The following is a 14,870-nucleotide window of genomic DNA, read 5'->3' as shown; positions in this document are numbered from 1 at the left end:
TTCTACTGTCCTAAGTAAAGTCATGGAAGTATCATGCCCTTGGTGGAAACATGATTTAATCCACTTTGACCATAGAGTTACAGATGCAGGCTAATTTGACTTAAAGTGGTAACTACTTTTGCAATGGAACATCCTCCTTTTATATTTTACTATATATATACAATAGTAACAATCTAATGCTTCCTCAGAAAGTCATCTGGTTATAATGTTCTACTTGCCATGTGTGGGTGAAATGGCAAAAGGATAGAAACATCCATTTTCACTGTGAGTATTCTTCTTTGTACATAATTTCCTTTTTTATCACCTACTTACATTTTAACTATATATGCGTATAAAAATCTAGTAGGATGCATATGAAGTGAGGAAGCACATCTTGCTACAACCGCTCACATACACGGGGAACCAAAACCAGAGCCAACATACCTATAAGTGTACGAGATTATCTTCGATGTTATATTAGTCTCACAAACAAAAAATAATATGAATTATCGCTTACTTTTCCTCTGTCTTGGTGAAGTCAATAACATTGTACTGGTTTTCTTTATTTCAAATAAATTAGTTTGAATTATGTGTTTTAATGTTAATTATTTGTGATGACATGAGATTTTACATATATTTTATTTGTGTAGTTGTATGTCATGAAATGTTTTGTAAACCCATAGCAACATGAATTTAGTTTAATATAATAGTCATTTTGTGCACTTTGAATAGATGATGAATATGAATTTAGTTTAATATAATAGTCATTTTGTGCATTTTTATTGGTCTGGTTCAAAATATGTGGATTGAACAATGTTTGTCTGACATATTTGATTGCTTTATTTAGTTTGTAATATCGAAGACTTCTTGCCGATATAAAATATTATTTTAGCCATATTACGGAAAGATCTATATAGTAGAGTTTGTGAGTCTGCGGTGCCGTGCTCTTAGTGACTGTTAATTTCATAAACTTTACTTTTTGGATTAAATGTCAGCTTAATGTCTTATAATATTATTATCTTATCGTGCGATCCGTATGTTTTTAATATAAAGTTTAGTTATTTCGTAGCCACGTACGAGCACGCTACCTATAAATAAAATAAATAAAAATAAAAACTGACGAACCCAGCAGGCCACCACCGTCGCCGCCGGTATCCTTCCGCCTCCGCCCCGCTGCGGCGGTCACTCTGCTTACACACCACGCCAAGCCGCCCGCTAAAAGCATCGCCGCGAAAAATTCCCAAACTCCTTCACCTCCCCTCCCGCCCAAAACCCTAACCCCCACAGCCACCGCCTCCGCGCGCGCCCGCTGGCCATGGGGTCGCCGCGCGAGCTCGAGCTCACCGACGAGGTGGAGGGCGAGGAGGACGGCACCGACGACTTCGTATTCCGCCTCGCCGGCGACCCCATCCCGCTACTCCCGACCGACTCCAACCCGCTCCCGCTCTTCGACCTGCTGTCCCCTCCCGCGCGCCCGCTCGCCGTCTCCGACCGCCACGCCACCGTCTTCCTCGCCCACCCCAGCGGTATCACCGAGCCGAATGCTTACTCCGCTCGGCATTCCCGTCTCGATCTCACCGCCTAACTAGGGGTTCTCATTCGGTTTACAGGGTTTCTAGCTGTGAGGACGAAGGAGTTGATCGAAGCCAGCAAGGAGGCGCGCGAGAAGGGCAAGGCGAGCACCCGCTGCGCGCAGGACTGCTGCGTCGCCGATGTGCCCCTCCCCAGTGTATCCCTCATCGCGCTCTCCCATGATGAGTCCGTGTTAGCAGCCTGCACGGATACTGAGATCCAGTTCTTCTCGTTGGCGTCTCTGCTCACACATAAGGTTATCAGTTTTTCTCAGGATCTCTGCAAAATTTGTGCATGCTGTATTTCTATATAGGCTAGTGCAGTAGTACGTGAAATGAGAAGACTAGTTTCGCCGAGACTGATTAATTCAGTTTCTTCACAAACTTGAGTGACTTTTTCATGTAAGAGCACTATAGTCAGTAATGGACGAGGGGGTAGGGGCATATCCATGTATGCTTCTCTCTTAGTAGTAGGACTTGTGGGAGTTCAGCATTGGTTACTCCTTTCACGCTGTTGCATAAGGCCTGCATTGTGCTGTTTATTGATCTGGTCTGTTTTCAGTGCCATTAGCTTGTTCACAAGCTTCTGTTAGAGAAGGTGTTATGGCTTTTGTCAAGATTATAACATTTCTTAACAATTGTGCTGCACAGGATGTTGTACCATCCTCATCATGTAGCCTGGGACGAGCTGGCACTGTGAAAGATTTCAAGTGGTTAAATCATGCCTCTGCAGCATATATTGTACTCTCAAACGGTGGGTTGCTGTGTCATGGGAGTTTGGGCGAAGGCCTGAAGGATGTGATGGAAAACGTCGATGCAGGTCCATGTCTTTTCCTAATATTATTCCTACTGCATTTGAATGAGGCACATATCATGAACTGCTGCTATGACATTCTTAGTGTGTGAGATATGTCATGTAAACTAATTAATTCCACTTAAGCGAAGTTCAGTGGTACGAATGATGCTTTGGTGTTTGCTGGTGAGAATGTTCATTGTTCTATGATGATTCTGTAGTTTCCAAATGTTATAGCATAGATGATACAGGCAAATGAAAACAAGCCCATTACTTACATGCTACAAGTTTCAAAATAAAGGAAATTGCAGTCAACCAATAGAGTAATCTCGTGATCTATTTTCTCTAGTGGCTACTCTTAACAACATCTCAACAACAACAACAAATCCTTTACCTTAACAAGGCTGACTACATTAAACTTATCAGAGGTCTGTACAAGTATACATCAATAGTAATGAAAAATATTATATTTATCTTCAGATGCATTGTTTACTCTGAGGTCTTTATGCATTCTGCTTTGAAGCATGGGGTCTGTTCGTTGCATTTTTAAGCCGCAGCCGTTGCAGCTACCTGTAAATATTTTCTCCTGTGCTAAGTACTATTGTATCACCTGAAAGCTTACAGCCGCAGTGGCTTAAAGTCATAGCGAACAGAATCATTAGTTTTTTTTTTTTTTTTGCAAAGTTAGTTCTTTGCTAACCATCGCTGATGCAATGTTGTAACTGAAGTTAACCATCACTGTCTTGGTTCTCAAACTGAAGTAAGCTATCTTTTTGAAATGTATATAGTTGATTGTTGCAAGGAAGGAAATCTTATTGCCGTTGCAAGAGGGAACAAACTTACCATATTATCACCAGATTTTAAGGAAACATGCTCCATGTCCCTCTTGTTCCAGTTGTGGTCTGATGAAAGTGATTCAGAGGGCACTGCCATCAAAGGTAACCAACTAACCATACACCTTTCTCTTGTGTAGTCTATATTACAATCCCTGGATACAGAATGAAATGCTCTAATTTTAATCTTATTGTTGTTTTTGTTCATATTTTTTTCTTCTTCATAGCCTACCCCAGCTTGGCAGCTTGGTAGGGACTAAGGCTTTTTTGTTCTATATTTTTCATCAGTCATGTAAGGCTGTCAGTTGATCGAGATGGTCCACTAGTTAGTTGAAACACTAGTAAAATGGAGGTGATCATCACCATATACTATAGTCCTTCTCTGTCAAAAAACAGCTACGTGCTTACACTGAGTCACTGATATGTAAAGTTGATTTGTGGTCTATGGTAGATGAAAGTGATAGGTTTGGTTCTCATCAGGACCTGAATTCACGAGTATCACGTGTTTCTTACATGTTTTTACCCTTTGACCAATTGATTTCGTCTTTATGAAGAAATTGCGAGCACCAGAGTCTATATGTATGATGCCCACTTATTGGATGACCAGGGATTCTTGGAACAAGTTTATGAATACAACAACAACAACATATCCTTTCAGTCCCAAGCAAGTTGGGGTAGGCTAGAGTTGAAACCCACCAAGAGCCCCAAGTCACGGTTCAGGCACTTCAATAGCTGCTTTCCAAGTACTCCTATTCAAACATAGATCTCTAGGTATATCCAAGCTTTCAAATCTCTTTTTATTGCCTCCCCCCATGTCAATTTCGGTCTTCCTCTACCTCTCTTCATATTATCAGCTTGGCTTAGGACTCCACAATGCACTGGTGCCTCTGGAGGTCTCCTTTGTACATGGCCAAACCACCTCAACCGATGTTGGACAAGCTTTTCTTCAATTGGTGCTACCTCTAGGCGATCACGTATATCATCGTTCCTTAGTCATCCTGTACAATTATATATTGAAGAACCAATGATAAAATTGATAGCCCCTTAGGAAACTGTGAGATATCTTGTCATCCAGAACCCTTAGGAAAGTGTTGTTTCTTGACATTTGCTCCATAAACATTGAGATGTATAGAACTATACATTGGACATAGAGTCATCCGTTCGTTTTTGTATGTTACTGGTTTACTTGCAGCTGAAATTGCATTTAGTATGTACTTTTATTGTTCATTATTGATGATTTTCTATTTGCGAGCAGTGGATTCCATTGGCTGGGTACATGGTGATAGTATTGTTATTGGGTGTGTTCGATTAAATGAAGATGACAATGAAGAAGGCTATCTTGTTCAAGTTATAAGGACTGAAGAAAGCACATTTTGTGAGGTTAGTTGGTCCTCTAGACGGTTTTTTTTTTTTTTTTTTTTTTTTTTTTTTTTTTTTTTTTTTTGCTGTCGTTGGATACTCGGATTCATATCACATGCGATGTGCTATTTATCCAAAGTTTCATTTTCATATATTTTTTAGCAACATGCTTGTATAAAGTTGCTTCAATAGCTAGAGATATCTCCTTGGGCACATAGGCAAAGTTTCATTTGCATATATTTTTAGGAACATGTGTATATAAAGTTGCTTCAATAGCTACATATATCTCTCTGGGCATAGTCAGGCCATGACCACAGCAAATGGCAAATCATGTTTCAAGGATATAATCTGAATGTTTACCAAGATCATGTTCTTGGTTGGGATTTATGCAAGTTAAAATTGTGTCTATGTTTTTGTCTTAATATCCAAAATGTATAGCCGTCCATTGGATTCATACGGAACTCTCGGATGACAAAAAATAAATCCTACAATTGGTTTATTGTCATATCATTTATTGGCAAGGGTTAATAAAACATATTTATGTATTTTTTGCGTTAACAAATATGAAATATTACAGTACTAATTGGTTGAACTGAATGTGTTACTTTTGCAATGTGCTTTAGAGCGCAGGCAAGCCAGATGTTTATACCTATGTCGATTTTTTCCATGGCATTATGGATGATGTTTTACCATCCGGAGTTGGACCTAATCTGCTTTTGGGTTATCTGCATCGCTGGTATGTGAACCTAAGCCCTTGAGAAGCTCTATTGAGTATTCTCAACATGTATGTTGGCCGGTTATTGGACAGATTTTATGAGTACTGAAATGGAAAATGAATTTTCTGCATGGATTTCACCAAAAATCTTCCGAGAAGGAAATCCTTAATCCATCAACTAACCTGATTTAAAATATGGCACTGTACACAGTTACTAGTCATGCTATAGGTCCATTTGTCAATTGTGCCCCCCCCCCCCCCCCCCCCCCCTCCCGCGCACGCGCGGTTAGCAGTCCAGGTTCGATGGCTAGCAAAAACTTCTTAAAGAACAAAATCAGGGGGACATTTCTCCCCCAGGTCTCGTTTTTTTAATAGTTCCCATTTACCACTTGATTTGTAATCAAGGGAGTATATAGTGACTTAGTATTTTCCAGGCACTACCCCTATAGCAATACATATGATACAGGATGGCACAAACCAGTTAATTGTATGTGTCAACAAGGTAGTAACCATGTGTATTTTGTCTTCTCTTACCTTGTTTGCTTGCTAGGTTCTCTTACGGTCTTACCATGCAATGGGGGCCTTTTATATGGAACTTAGGATAACAATCTATTAGTCTTTTATTTATTCTTCTGCTGGTGCTGCTTTGTTGGTTTTCAATATTACTACTCCCTCTGTTCCATATTATAAGACGTTTTGACTTTTCTAGATACATTGCTTTTACTGTGTATCTAGACGCAGTGTATATCTAAATACATAGCAAAAGCTATCGAATCTAGAAAAGCCAAAGTGTCTTATAATTTGAAATTGAGGGATTACATTAGATAAAAAGAGGGATACGGTCAGGTGAGGTCCACCCCTTTTTGCTAGCCCGTCTGCTGTCCACGGTGATATTTATTTGCTTGCTATTGCATTTCTCTTCTAACCGGTGGGAACTTTTTAGTGGGGATTTTTTTTTAAAAAAAAAATTTTTTAGGGATCTCATGGTGGCTTCCAATAAAAAGAGCATTGAAGACCACATTGCCCTTCTGAAGTGGCCATCCGCACATGATGATGAAAAAACTGTAACATATCTAGAAATGTTGGAGGATAAATACAGTCCTAGGATTGACTTGCAAGGTAAATCCTATCCCAGGAAACATCGCTTTTATGATATGCTGTTGCTTCTCTTCGAAAATGAAGTCTAAACAGTTCAGTCTTCTTTTGTGATTTTTTTCAGAGAATGGCGATGACAACGTCATACTAGGGTTTGGTGTTGAGAATGTTTCATTATTTCAAAAGATCACTGTAACAGTTGGACCTGAACAAAAGGAGGTTGCCCCTCAACATATTCTACTCTGTTTGACTGGTGAAGGCAAACTAGCTGTATATTACCTTGCACGGTAAATATTGTTTGTTGATACTTGTCAGCGTAATATTGTGAAAATTTGGTCACTTTAGCTACTTTAACTTCTAAATACTGAACTTTTGTTGGAGAAACATTTTTGTATTGACACTGTTTATTGTTTAGGATTTCGGACCCTTCTGATTTACCTCATGCTACTGTGTCTACCAATGAGGACTATGGTGAAAAACATATTTCACCTGCAACTGTATCTGAAAAGGAGTTGACTCCAAGTGTAGGCTCGGTATCTAAGAGTACTCTCACTGAACATGGTGCTGAGGCCTCTAGTGCACAAACAGGTAAAATGATGCTAGCCAAGAGCTTCTAAGTTGCACTTTGATGAGCTATCTTTTTGTTTCTCCAAGTGCTTTCGAAAACTAAAGTACCCTTATGTTATATCCTTGCAGGTAGCGACCAGCAGGAATCAATGAATGTGAAAAACAGTAGCTCAGCTTCAAAAGAACAGGAAACAACTGGCAATTCGTTGCTTATCTCTTCCAATAAGAAGCCCATAGACACCAGGCAACTGAATGTGACTGCTCCACCTGCAGCCTTGCCTAGCTTAGAATTAACAGGAAACACAAAACCTACAATATCTTCCAGCTTTTCTACTGTCAATAATGAAGGCATGAATCCAACAGGAGGCAATGCACCTAATGGATTAGCTCCTTCCTTGCAACCAGGCAGCAGAAGTTTTGGAAACAGCCAAACTGGTAAAGAAGGTCTGGATTCAGCTCAATCAGTGGGAATATTTGGTGGATCTCAAAACTCCAATAAAGATGGTGATGTCTATGGTTTCAAGTCTTCGGTGTTCACCTCTAGTGGATCTGTCCCTGCCAAGATCAGAGAAAGGAATGAGGTTGGTTTTGGAGTTCCTTCACCTCAAACCAGCTACACCGCTGATAGAAAAGTTTTTGGTGCTCCAGTTGCCTTAAGTTCTGTACCTTCACCATCGATATCTCCAGCTAAACCTGCCCCAATTGGATCTTCATCAAGTGGAGTTCGGACAGGAAACTCTGAAGCTCCTCAATCATTGCGTGGATCATCTCCGTCACAGCAATCTATGGGCAAATCACATAACAGCAGGACACAAGCACCAGCAGACTATTCTAGAAACTCCAAGATGGGCACAAGATTTGATTCTGAACAAGACTTATCTAAAAAGTTTTATAGTGTAAGACAGCTGAACATGTTTAATTATTATATTAATTTTTCTACCTTTATTTACTTTCCTCAGACCTCTAGGAAATACTATCATCAATGCAAAAAACTTTTAAGTAATATAAGTGCACATCTTATTTGTTGCCTCATGGAGCATCACCTACATACTTATATACTTTGGCATCTTCTTGTCCCCTTCGTTACAGATAAATGAAATGACGAAGGAGTTAGATGCCCTACTAGCATATATAGAAAAGGATGGTGGTTTCAGAGATGCCTGCATAACCTTCCAGCAGCGTCCTCTTTCTATGTTTGAGGATGGCTTGCAAAACTTTTTGGAGTTGTTGCAGGTCTTCAAGGTATATCATAATTGCGAGCGCCCCCCAACTCTTACTCCCTCTGTCCAGTCCTCTCTTATAAAAACTTCACAAAATGTATATGCAGGGCAAAGTAGAGGAACAATGTTCAAAAATTGAAGATCTGAGGAACAAGATGTTTCAAGGTGAGACATTCATATGTTCTTTTGGCTCTCTTTTAGTAAGTTGGTAGAACAGGGTAACCCCCCCCCCCCCCCCCCCCCCCCCCCCCCCCGCCCCACCTTTTTTTTTGCTTCCTTACATACCTGAAAGAAATTATTTGATCAAAATGATATGCTTTTGCAGGATAAATAGTTCATGTCATTTTTGCCACTGTTTGTAATGTATATAATCAGGGGAAACACGTATGCAATTATGCATACCAACATGGTCTGGACATAATTTTGAAGAAATACAAGTGATTATTCTTGATTAATAGCTATGTTTAATTTGCTTTATTGGGTCACTTACAAATGAATGAAGCCACCAGAAAACTTGGGCTGATATGTTACATATTTTTTGTTCTCTTCAGTTTCTGCTAGGCAAACTTACATGAAAGGAATTGTTAGCCAGTCTTCAGATAATCAGTACTGGGATATATGGAACCGTCAGAAATTGAGTCCAGAATTCGAAGTGAAGAGACAAAATATTCTCAAAGCTAACCAGGTATCAGTATCTGACATTCTGACTAACTTCATTTGTTTGTATGACATCGGAGGAGAATAATAAGTCCTTTATCATACAGAATTTGACAAATCAGTTGGTCGAGCTGGAGAGGCACTTCAATAATCTGGAGATGAACAGATCCAGTGAAACAGGAAGAGTGGCTTCTAATCGAAGAGCTGTTTATTCTAATAAGACAAGGTCGAGGTATTTAACTGTTAGACCATCTTGCTACAAATTTCATATACATTTAGTGATTATCATCAATTGGATGACAAACAACCGAACGAGTGGCCTTGTTGTGCTCTGCTCCTTTCAAAGCGACTATGTAGCTCATAAATGCATGTAGTCTTTCACTTTAATGTTTGTTCTCATCAGAATATTTTGATGAAAATACTCTTTTGCTTTGTATTTTTCTGTTTGTAATAACAAATTCAAATTCTCTGCACATTGTATGGCTAGCATCATTCATATCATTGTATGGCTAGCATCATTCATATCGATTAAGCTATATAGTATGCTTTGCTATTTTTTAGATGCTCTTTCTGGATAATAACTAAGTTTGTCGTGTATGTAGTTCTATTTCTCAGTGCTATTCTCTATATTTCAATAGTATGTGTGTTTTGTTTTACCTTTTCTTTTGTGGATCTTTTCATGAATATGATGATTTTAAACATATTCTCGCTTTTACTTTTTCAGTCAGACACAATTATCCAGTGTATATAATGCACTGAACTCGCAGTTGGCAGCTGCTGAGCAGCTATCTGAATGCCTTTCAAAGCAGATATCTGTGTTAAATATTGGTTCTCCTACTAGGAAGCAGGGGGCGGTGACCAAAGAGTTGTTTGAGTCAATTGGTTTAGCCCACACAACTGATGCAACCAAATTTTCAGGCAGCACTCCTAAGCCAGTTAAGCGGTTTCCATCAGTGAATGAGCATTCAAAGGGAATATTAGGGCCTTCCAAGAGTGGTGAGCCTGAGACCGCTCGAAGGAGGAGAGAATCACTGGATATGGTAAGTTATTGAGCTTGAGACCCAAAACATCGCATTTTCTCATGTAACATCAAATGACTTGGAAAGAAGATGTGGGTCTTTGTTTTCTATTACATCCTCGCTCCATTCCAAATTGTAAGACATTTTGCCTTTTCTAGATATGTTGTTTTTTCTATATATCTAGACATAGTGTACGGTGCATAGCAAAAACTACGTATCTAGAAAAATCAAAACGTCTTATAATTTGGAACGGAGTATTGTTCTTCATGTGGTGGATAAGCAATAAATCTGACTACAAATTATTTGTCAATTTTTTAGAGCCTGGCTAGTTTGGAACCTCAGAAAACAACTGTTAAAAGAATAGCACAGCAACAACGCCTCAAAATCAGCAGTGATCTACCATTCAGGTCAAACAAGAAAAATTTTGATTCTCAAATGGCAGCAATATCACAGGAAAAGTCAAGCGATAGCTCCAATTCATCTATAGTAGAATCATATGTAAGCAGACTGCATTCTCTGAGTGAAGGTAAGTTTTTACAAGCCTTAGACATCAATTTTCTGGGGTTTCTATTAAGATCACGAAGATTCTTATTATATCATCAGTCTTTGTAATTCTTAACTTGGAACATTTTCTGACAGTTTCAGATGTAAAAGAAAAACCCTCAGGACCCCAACAGAACCCTTTGTTCAAATGGGTAAAGGAATCAACTGGGTCATCTCAAATCTCAGAGCAAAAGCATTTTGAGTTACCAGGGCAAATGAAAAGCACTGCACAATCTTCAAAACTGACACCATCTTCACCACCATCATTCAGTTACACCCGAATGGGTGCACAAGATAGTATCAACCCATCCAGTGTGCCATCGTTTGGAACAAAAAATACTGTGTCTAAGCCAAATACTTTAACCTTCAAAACCACTATAACCCCTAAAAGTAATGCCAAGACAGAGCCAAATATATTACCTTCCATAACAGCTGCAAAAACTTCTCAGAGTCCACTGTCTGTGAAAACTACTGGGGAGTCTGGAGATTTGCCTACATTAACTATGAAGAACAGACAGGATAGTCAGTCAATGCCATCTTTGGGGAACATAAAAGGACCGGGTGCTTCTCTGCAGAACAAGGGTGGCATATTTACAGATCTTGGCAAATCGTCTTTTACTTCTGAACATTCCAAGCCGGCTGTATTACATGAGAAGACTGGCCAGCTTAGTGGGGTTGGCGATGCTGTGCAGAACACTGTGAAAGATACCCCCAAGATGGCACCTCAACCTTCTGCATTCTCGCCAGCTCCTGTTACTCAGACTGATTCATACTCCTTAAGGTCGACTATTTCCTCTTCAGCCACATCAGCCTCATCAGGTGCGAAAACTTCGGATGTTTTATCTAGCGCAATGCAGAAAGTTTCTCCAATAGTGCCCGGGGGTACTGTGTCTAGCTCAATCCCTACTCCTGCTAAGGATTCGTCAACTGGCTTGAGTCAAAATGCTTCCAAACCTGAAATGCTAAAAACAGAGGTAACTGGTACCATAGTTTCTGCAAGTTCGACTTCAGTCATATCGACCACTGAAAGCAAACCTTCAGTGCCTCCAACAACTGGCGCCAGCTTGCCTTCTGCTCATGTCTCTGCTCCTAAAACAGCGCCAACAACATCAGAATCAGTTGTCACTTCCACAGGAAAAGATGTAGGACCAAACACTGACGCCATCGCAACCGATGAAGATGATATGGAAGAGGAGGCGCCTTCTGCAAGTGCCGAACTCAACTTGGGAGCCCTTGGTGGATTCAGCCTCGGGTCCCAGCCTTCTTCAAGTCCTCAAAAGTCTAATCCTTTTGGTGCCTCCTTTGGTACATCTGACAATAAAAGTTCAGGCACACCATTTACTTTGACAACCAGTCCAGGACAGCTTTTCCGACCAGCGTCGCTAAGCATTCCTTCAGCTCAGCCAGCCCAACCATCTCAATCAACTAGTTCTAGTTCTTTTTCTAGTACGTTCTCAAGTGGGCTTACTGGATTTGGACAGCCTGCACAAATTGGATCTGGCCAGCAGTCAGCATTTGGGAAGCCTGCACAGATTGGAGCTGGTCAGCAGGCAGGATTTGGGCAGACAGCACAAATTCAATCTGGATTTGGTCAGCCTGCACAAATTCAATCTGGTTTTGGTCAGTCAGCACAAATTGGATCTGGGCAACAGTCAGGATTTGGGCAGCCTGCACAAATTGGGGCTGTCCAGTCAGGATTTGGGCAGCCTGCACAGTTTGGTGCTCAACAGGTACTTGGATCAGTGCTGGGTTCTTTTGGACAATCGCGCCAGTTAGGAGGCGTAGGTTCTGGAGGATTTGGTGGATTTGCTAGTGCTTCTACATCTGGGGGTTTTGGTTCTTTATCTTCAAGTAATGCTGGATTTTCTGGTGCTGCATCAGGTGGGGGCTTTTCAGCACCCGCTGCTTCTGCAGGTGGTGGTTTTGCTGCTGCTGCTACTGGTGGAGGTTTTGCTTCTCTTGCCTCCAAAAGTGGTGGTTTTGCTGGTGCAGCTTCATTTGGTGGTGGTTTTGGAGGTGCTGCCCAGGGAGGTGGCTTTGGCACTGGTGAGATCTCTGAAGTTGTGTTCTGTTTTGAACAAATACTTACTTTTGGAGGGAAGTTTTGGATAAATGCTAATGTGTGACAGTGCAGATCGCATATGGTTTGCATAAGTGTTTAATTAATCATCCAACATTCCAACCTGTGGTCATCAATTTAAAGTTTTGCTAGTTGCTGGCAGTTAAATACACCCAGATTGATTTTATTGTTTGGTTAACTATTGGTATTTGGAGTTGGAACTGCTAGGTTGCATTTCTCAGTTCTTCTAGATAGAAGATGCTAGCATATAATGCATAGGCTCCGTTAGGCTTACAAAAAAAAATTATGCTCTCCCTTGTCAGCAATTATCACTGATCAGTTTCTATTAGGTTTACTCATTTCGGCTGTCCTGAAAAAGCCTATATTAAGTATTTGATCTTGAGCTTTAGGAATACTATATATTGATTTTAAGTCTCACAGACAATTTTTTCAAGCAGTAATACATAAACCCATTTCAATCAGTTTGTAGTCTTAAATGTTAAGTGTACTAATTATTGATCAATCTGCATTACCAGATATTAGGTTTGTTGTCTGCAAGTACTTGTCATGTCAGATACTCCATCTATTCCAAATTATAAGTTGTTTTGTTTTTTCTAGGTACATAGCCTTTGCTATCTCGGTGCAAAGCACTGAAAGAATTAATTTACAGTGATAAATTTCTCTGTTTTGTCTGGTGCCAGCAGCCTGTTTTGGCAACTAACAGAATTTGGTTGGTTTGAAGGTGGTGGATTCGGATCCTTCGGTGGTAATCAAGGAGCTGGGTTCTCGGCATTTGGAGCAAGCGGAACTGGAAGACCGCCAGTTGATTTCTTGACACAGATGCGAAAGTAGGCTCCAGGCAATCCCCAGACAAGTTTACGCATTAGCTATGGCTAGATGCAAGAGGCCTCGGAGATAATTTCAATTGTGATGTCACAAAGTTACGTTTATGTTCCACTCTTCACCTGTATAGACTTGTTAGGCAGGCCTGCCCGTGTATCCCTTAAGCGTTGCTATCAGCACAGTTGCAGGCACAGCCATCAGAGCTTGAGGCCTTAGCATGAAAAAGTGTGGAAACCTTCCTCCTAGGCGGAGCTGTTGCAGACACATTACCGCAGGATGCCCTCGCTTCGCTCCATCTATTGATGATGGAGGCTACGATTTGGGCACCTTATTGTTTTCTCTTCTTTTGCAAAACACAGTAGAGATGCCCATAGCATCGACGGTTGGTCTTGGATTCCTGCGGGTTTCTCTCCAGGGCTACCAACTTGCTAAGCTCAGGCTCCATGGCTGCATGAAATGAAAAGAGGTCGTGTGAAGGCCCTTGCTTGAACGTGATTCCTCCTCCAGCTTTGTCAATACAATTCCCGGCCTCTTTCCCATATTCCCTGTCACGAGCCAGCTTGCTGCAATTTGCAAAGGCATGGAGAAAGGGATCGAGAGAAACAAGAGCATATGATACCCAAACGCTTAAACAAGTAACAACCGAATGTATTCACGCAATGTTTCGCCACATATATCTATAATAATATAAGAATGGAACAAGGAAAAAGGGTGAGCAGCGAAGGTTACGGCCTTGGTCGATGAGCTGATTAATCCCACTGCATGCATGCTCTACGGAGGCATCTGCAATCAAACTGTAGGCGAACGAACCCCAACTAATGCCCGGGGAATATATACGACGTGGTCTGGATCGGTTTCTTCTTATGTTCATCGGCCGGCCGGTCATCTTTGCTGACAACTCATCGGAGCCAATGCTCAGGGAATCATGTACTCCGCAGCTATTTGGAAACGGAACATATGCAGCGCACACATGTCTCGACCTCGCTTCAATCCAATTCAATTCCTCAACAGTGAAGTACAGGCATGGTATAGATACCATATATATCGATCGATCATCACTCAGGGTCAGGGGCCGGCCTCGTTGCTTATCGTAATATATATATACCCTGGTGGTGGCTATATATATCACTTGGTTATTAGTCGCAAGGATTATTCCCTTACCAACTTATTCCAAGAGAGCACATCTATTCTTGCTCCTTGTCAAGCTTTTCCAGTACTTGAATTGAATGCAGTCGGCCTGTTCGCTGGTTGGTTTCTGGGCTGATAAGCCTGGCTGATGCTGGTTTGTTATGAGAGAAAAATATTGTACCATGACTAATAAGCCCTGGCTGAAACCAACAAGCGAACAGGCTGGGTAATGCAATGACCTGGTGGTGTGGGTTATCGTGTTATTGGTGCACGTGTCGCCTCCATAACTTCTTCACACCTGAAGCAACAGTATCAGTATATACAAGTGAACACACATCGCTATCTTACATCCTCTGTCGCATATTATAAGTCTATTTTAGTTTTGCTCAAGTTTGAGGAAAAAAAGTTAGCACCTACAATACCAAATAAATGCAAAATATATTTGATGGTGTATCTAATTGATCTTATCCAATATCGTAGATGTCTGTT

At 40.8% G+C, this 14,870-nt stretch overlaps 1 protein-coding gene across 3 annotated transcripts; it reads left to right on the top strand.

Annotated features, from left to right (window-relative positions):
• Nucleotides 1–1,111: 1,111 nt before the first annotated feature.
• On the top strand, nucleotides 1,112–13,748 carry LOC136550606 (nuclear pore complex protein NUP214-like). Of its 3 annotated transcripts, none has more exons than XM_066542235.1 (18): nucleotides 1,112–1,505; nucleotides 1,590–1,807; nucleotides 2,202–2,370; nucleotides 3,132–3,281; nucleotides 4,432–4,556; nucleotides 5,159–5,271; nucleotides 6,227–6,369; nucleotides 6,470–6,632; nucleotides 6,761–6,933; nucleotides 7,042–7,808; nucleotides 8,002–8,154; nucleotides 8,240–8,297; nucleotides 8,684–8,817; nucleotides 8,897–9,015; nucleotides 9,514–9,829; nucleotides 10,127–10,334; nucleotides 10,448–12,397; nucleotides 13,153–13,748. In XM_066542235.1, the coding sequence occupies exons 1-18, from the start codon at nucleotides 1,295–1,297 to the stop codon at nucleotides 13,260–13,262; spliced, it is 5,280 nt and encodes a 1,759-aa protein (XP_066398332.1). In that variant the 5' UTR covers nucleotides 1,112–1,294; the 3' UTR covers nucleotides 13,263–13,748. The 3 variants fall into 3 exon arrangements, with proteins under 3 accessions (XP_066398332.1, XP_066398330.1, XP_066398329.1); XM_066542233.1 differs by having other exon boundaries at nucleotides 8,897–9,021; nucleotides 10,454–12,397; XM_066542232.1 differs by having other exon boundaries at nucleotides 8,897–9,021.
• Nucleotides 13,749–14,870: the final 1,122 nt, after the last annotated feature.

Source organism: Miscanthus floridulus, chromosome 4, assembly GCF_019320115.1.
Source record: "Miscanthus floridulus cultivar M001 chromosome 4, ASM1932011v1, whole genome shotgun sequence".
Classification (NCBI taxonomy): Eukaryota; Viridiplantae; Streptophyta; class Magnoliopsida; order Poales; family Poaceae; genus Miscanthus; species Miscanthus floridulus.
This window is presented reverse-complemented; position numbering and strand designations above follow the sequence as displayed.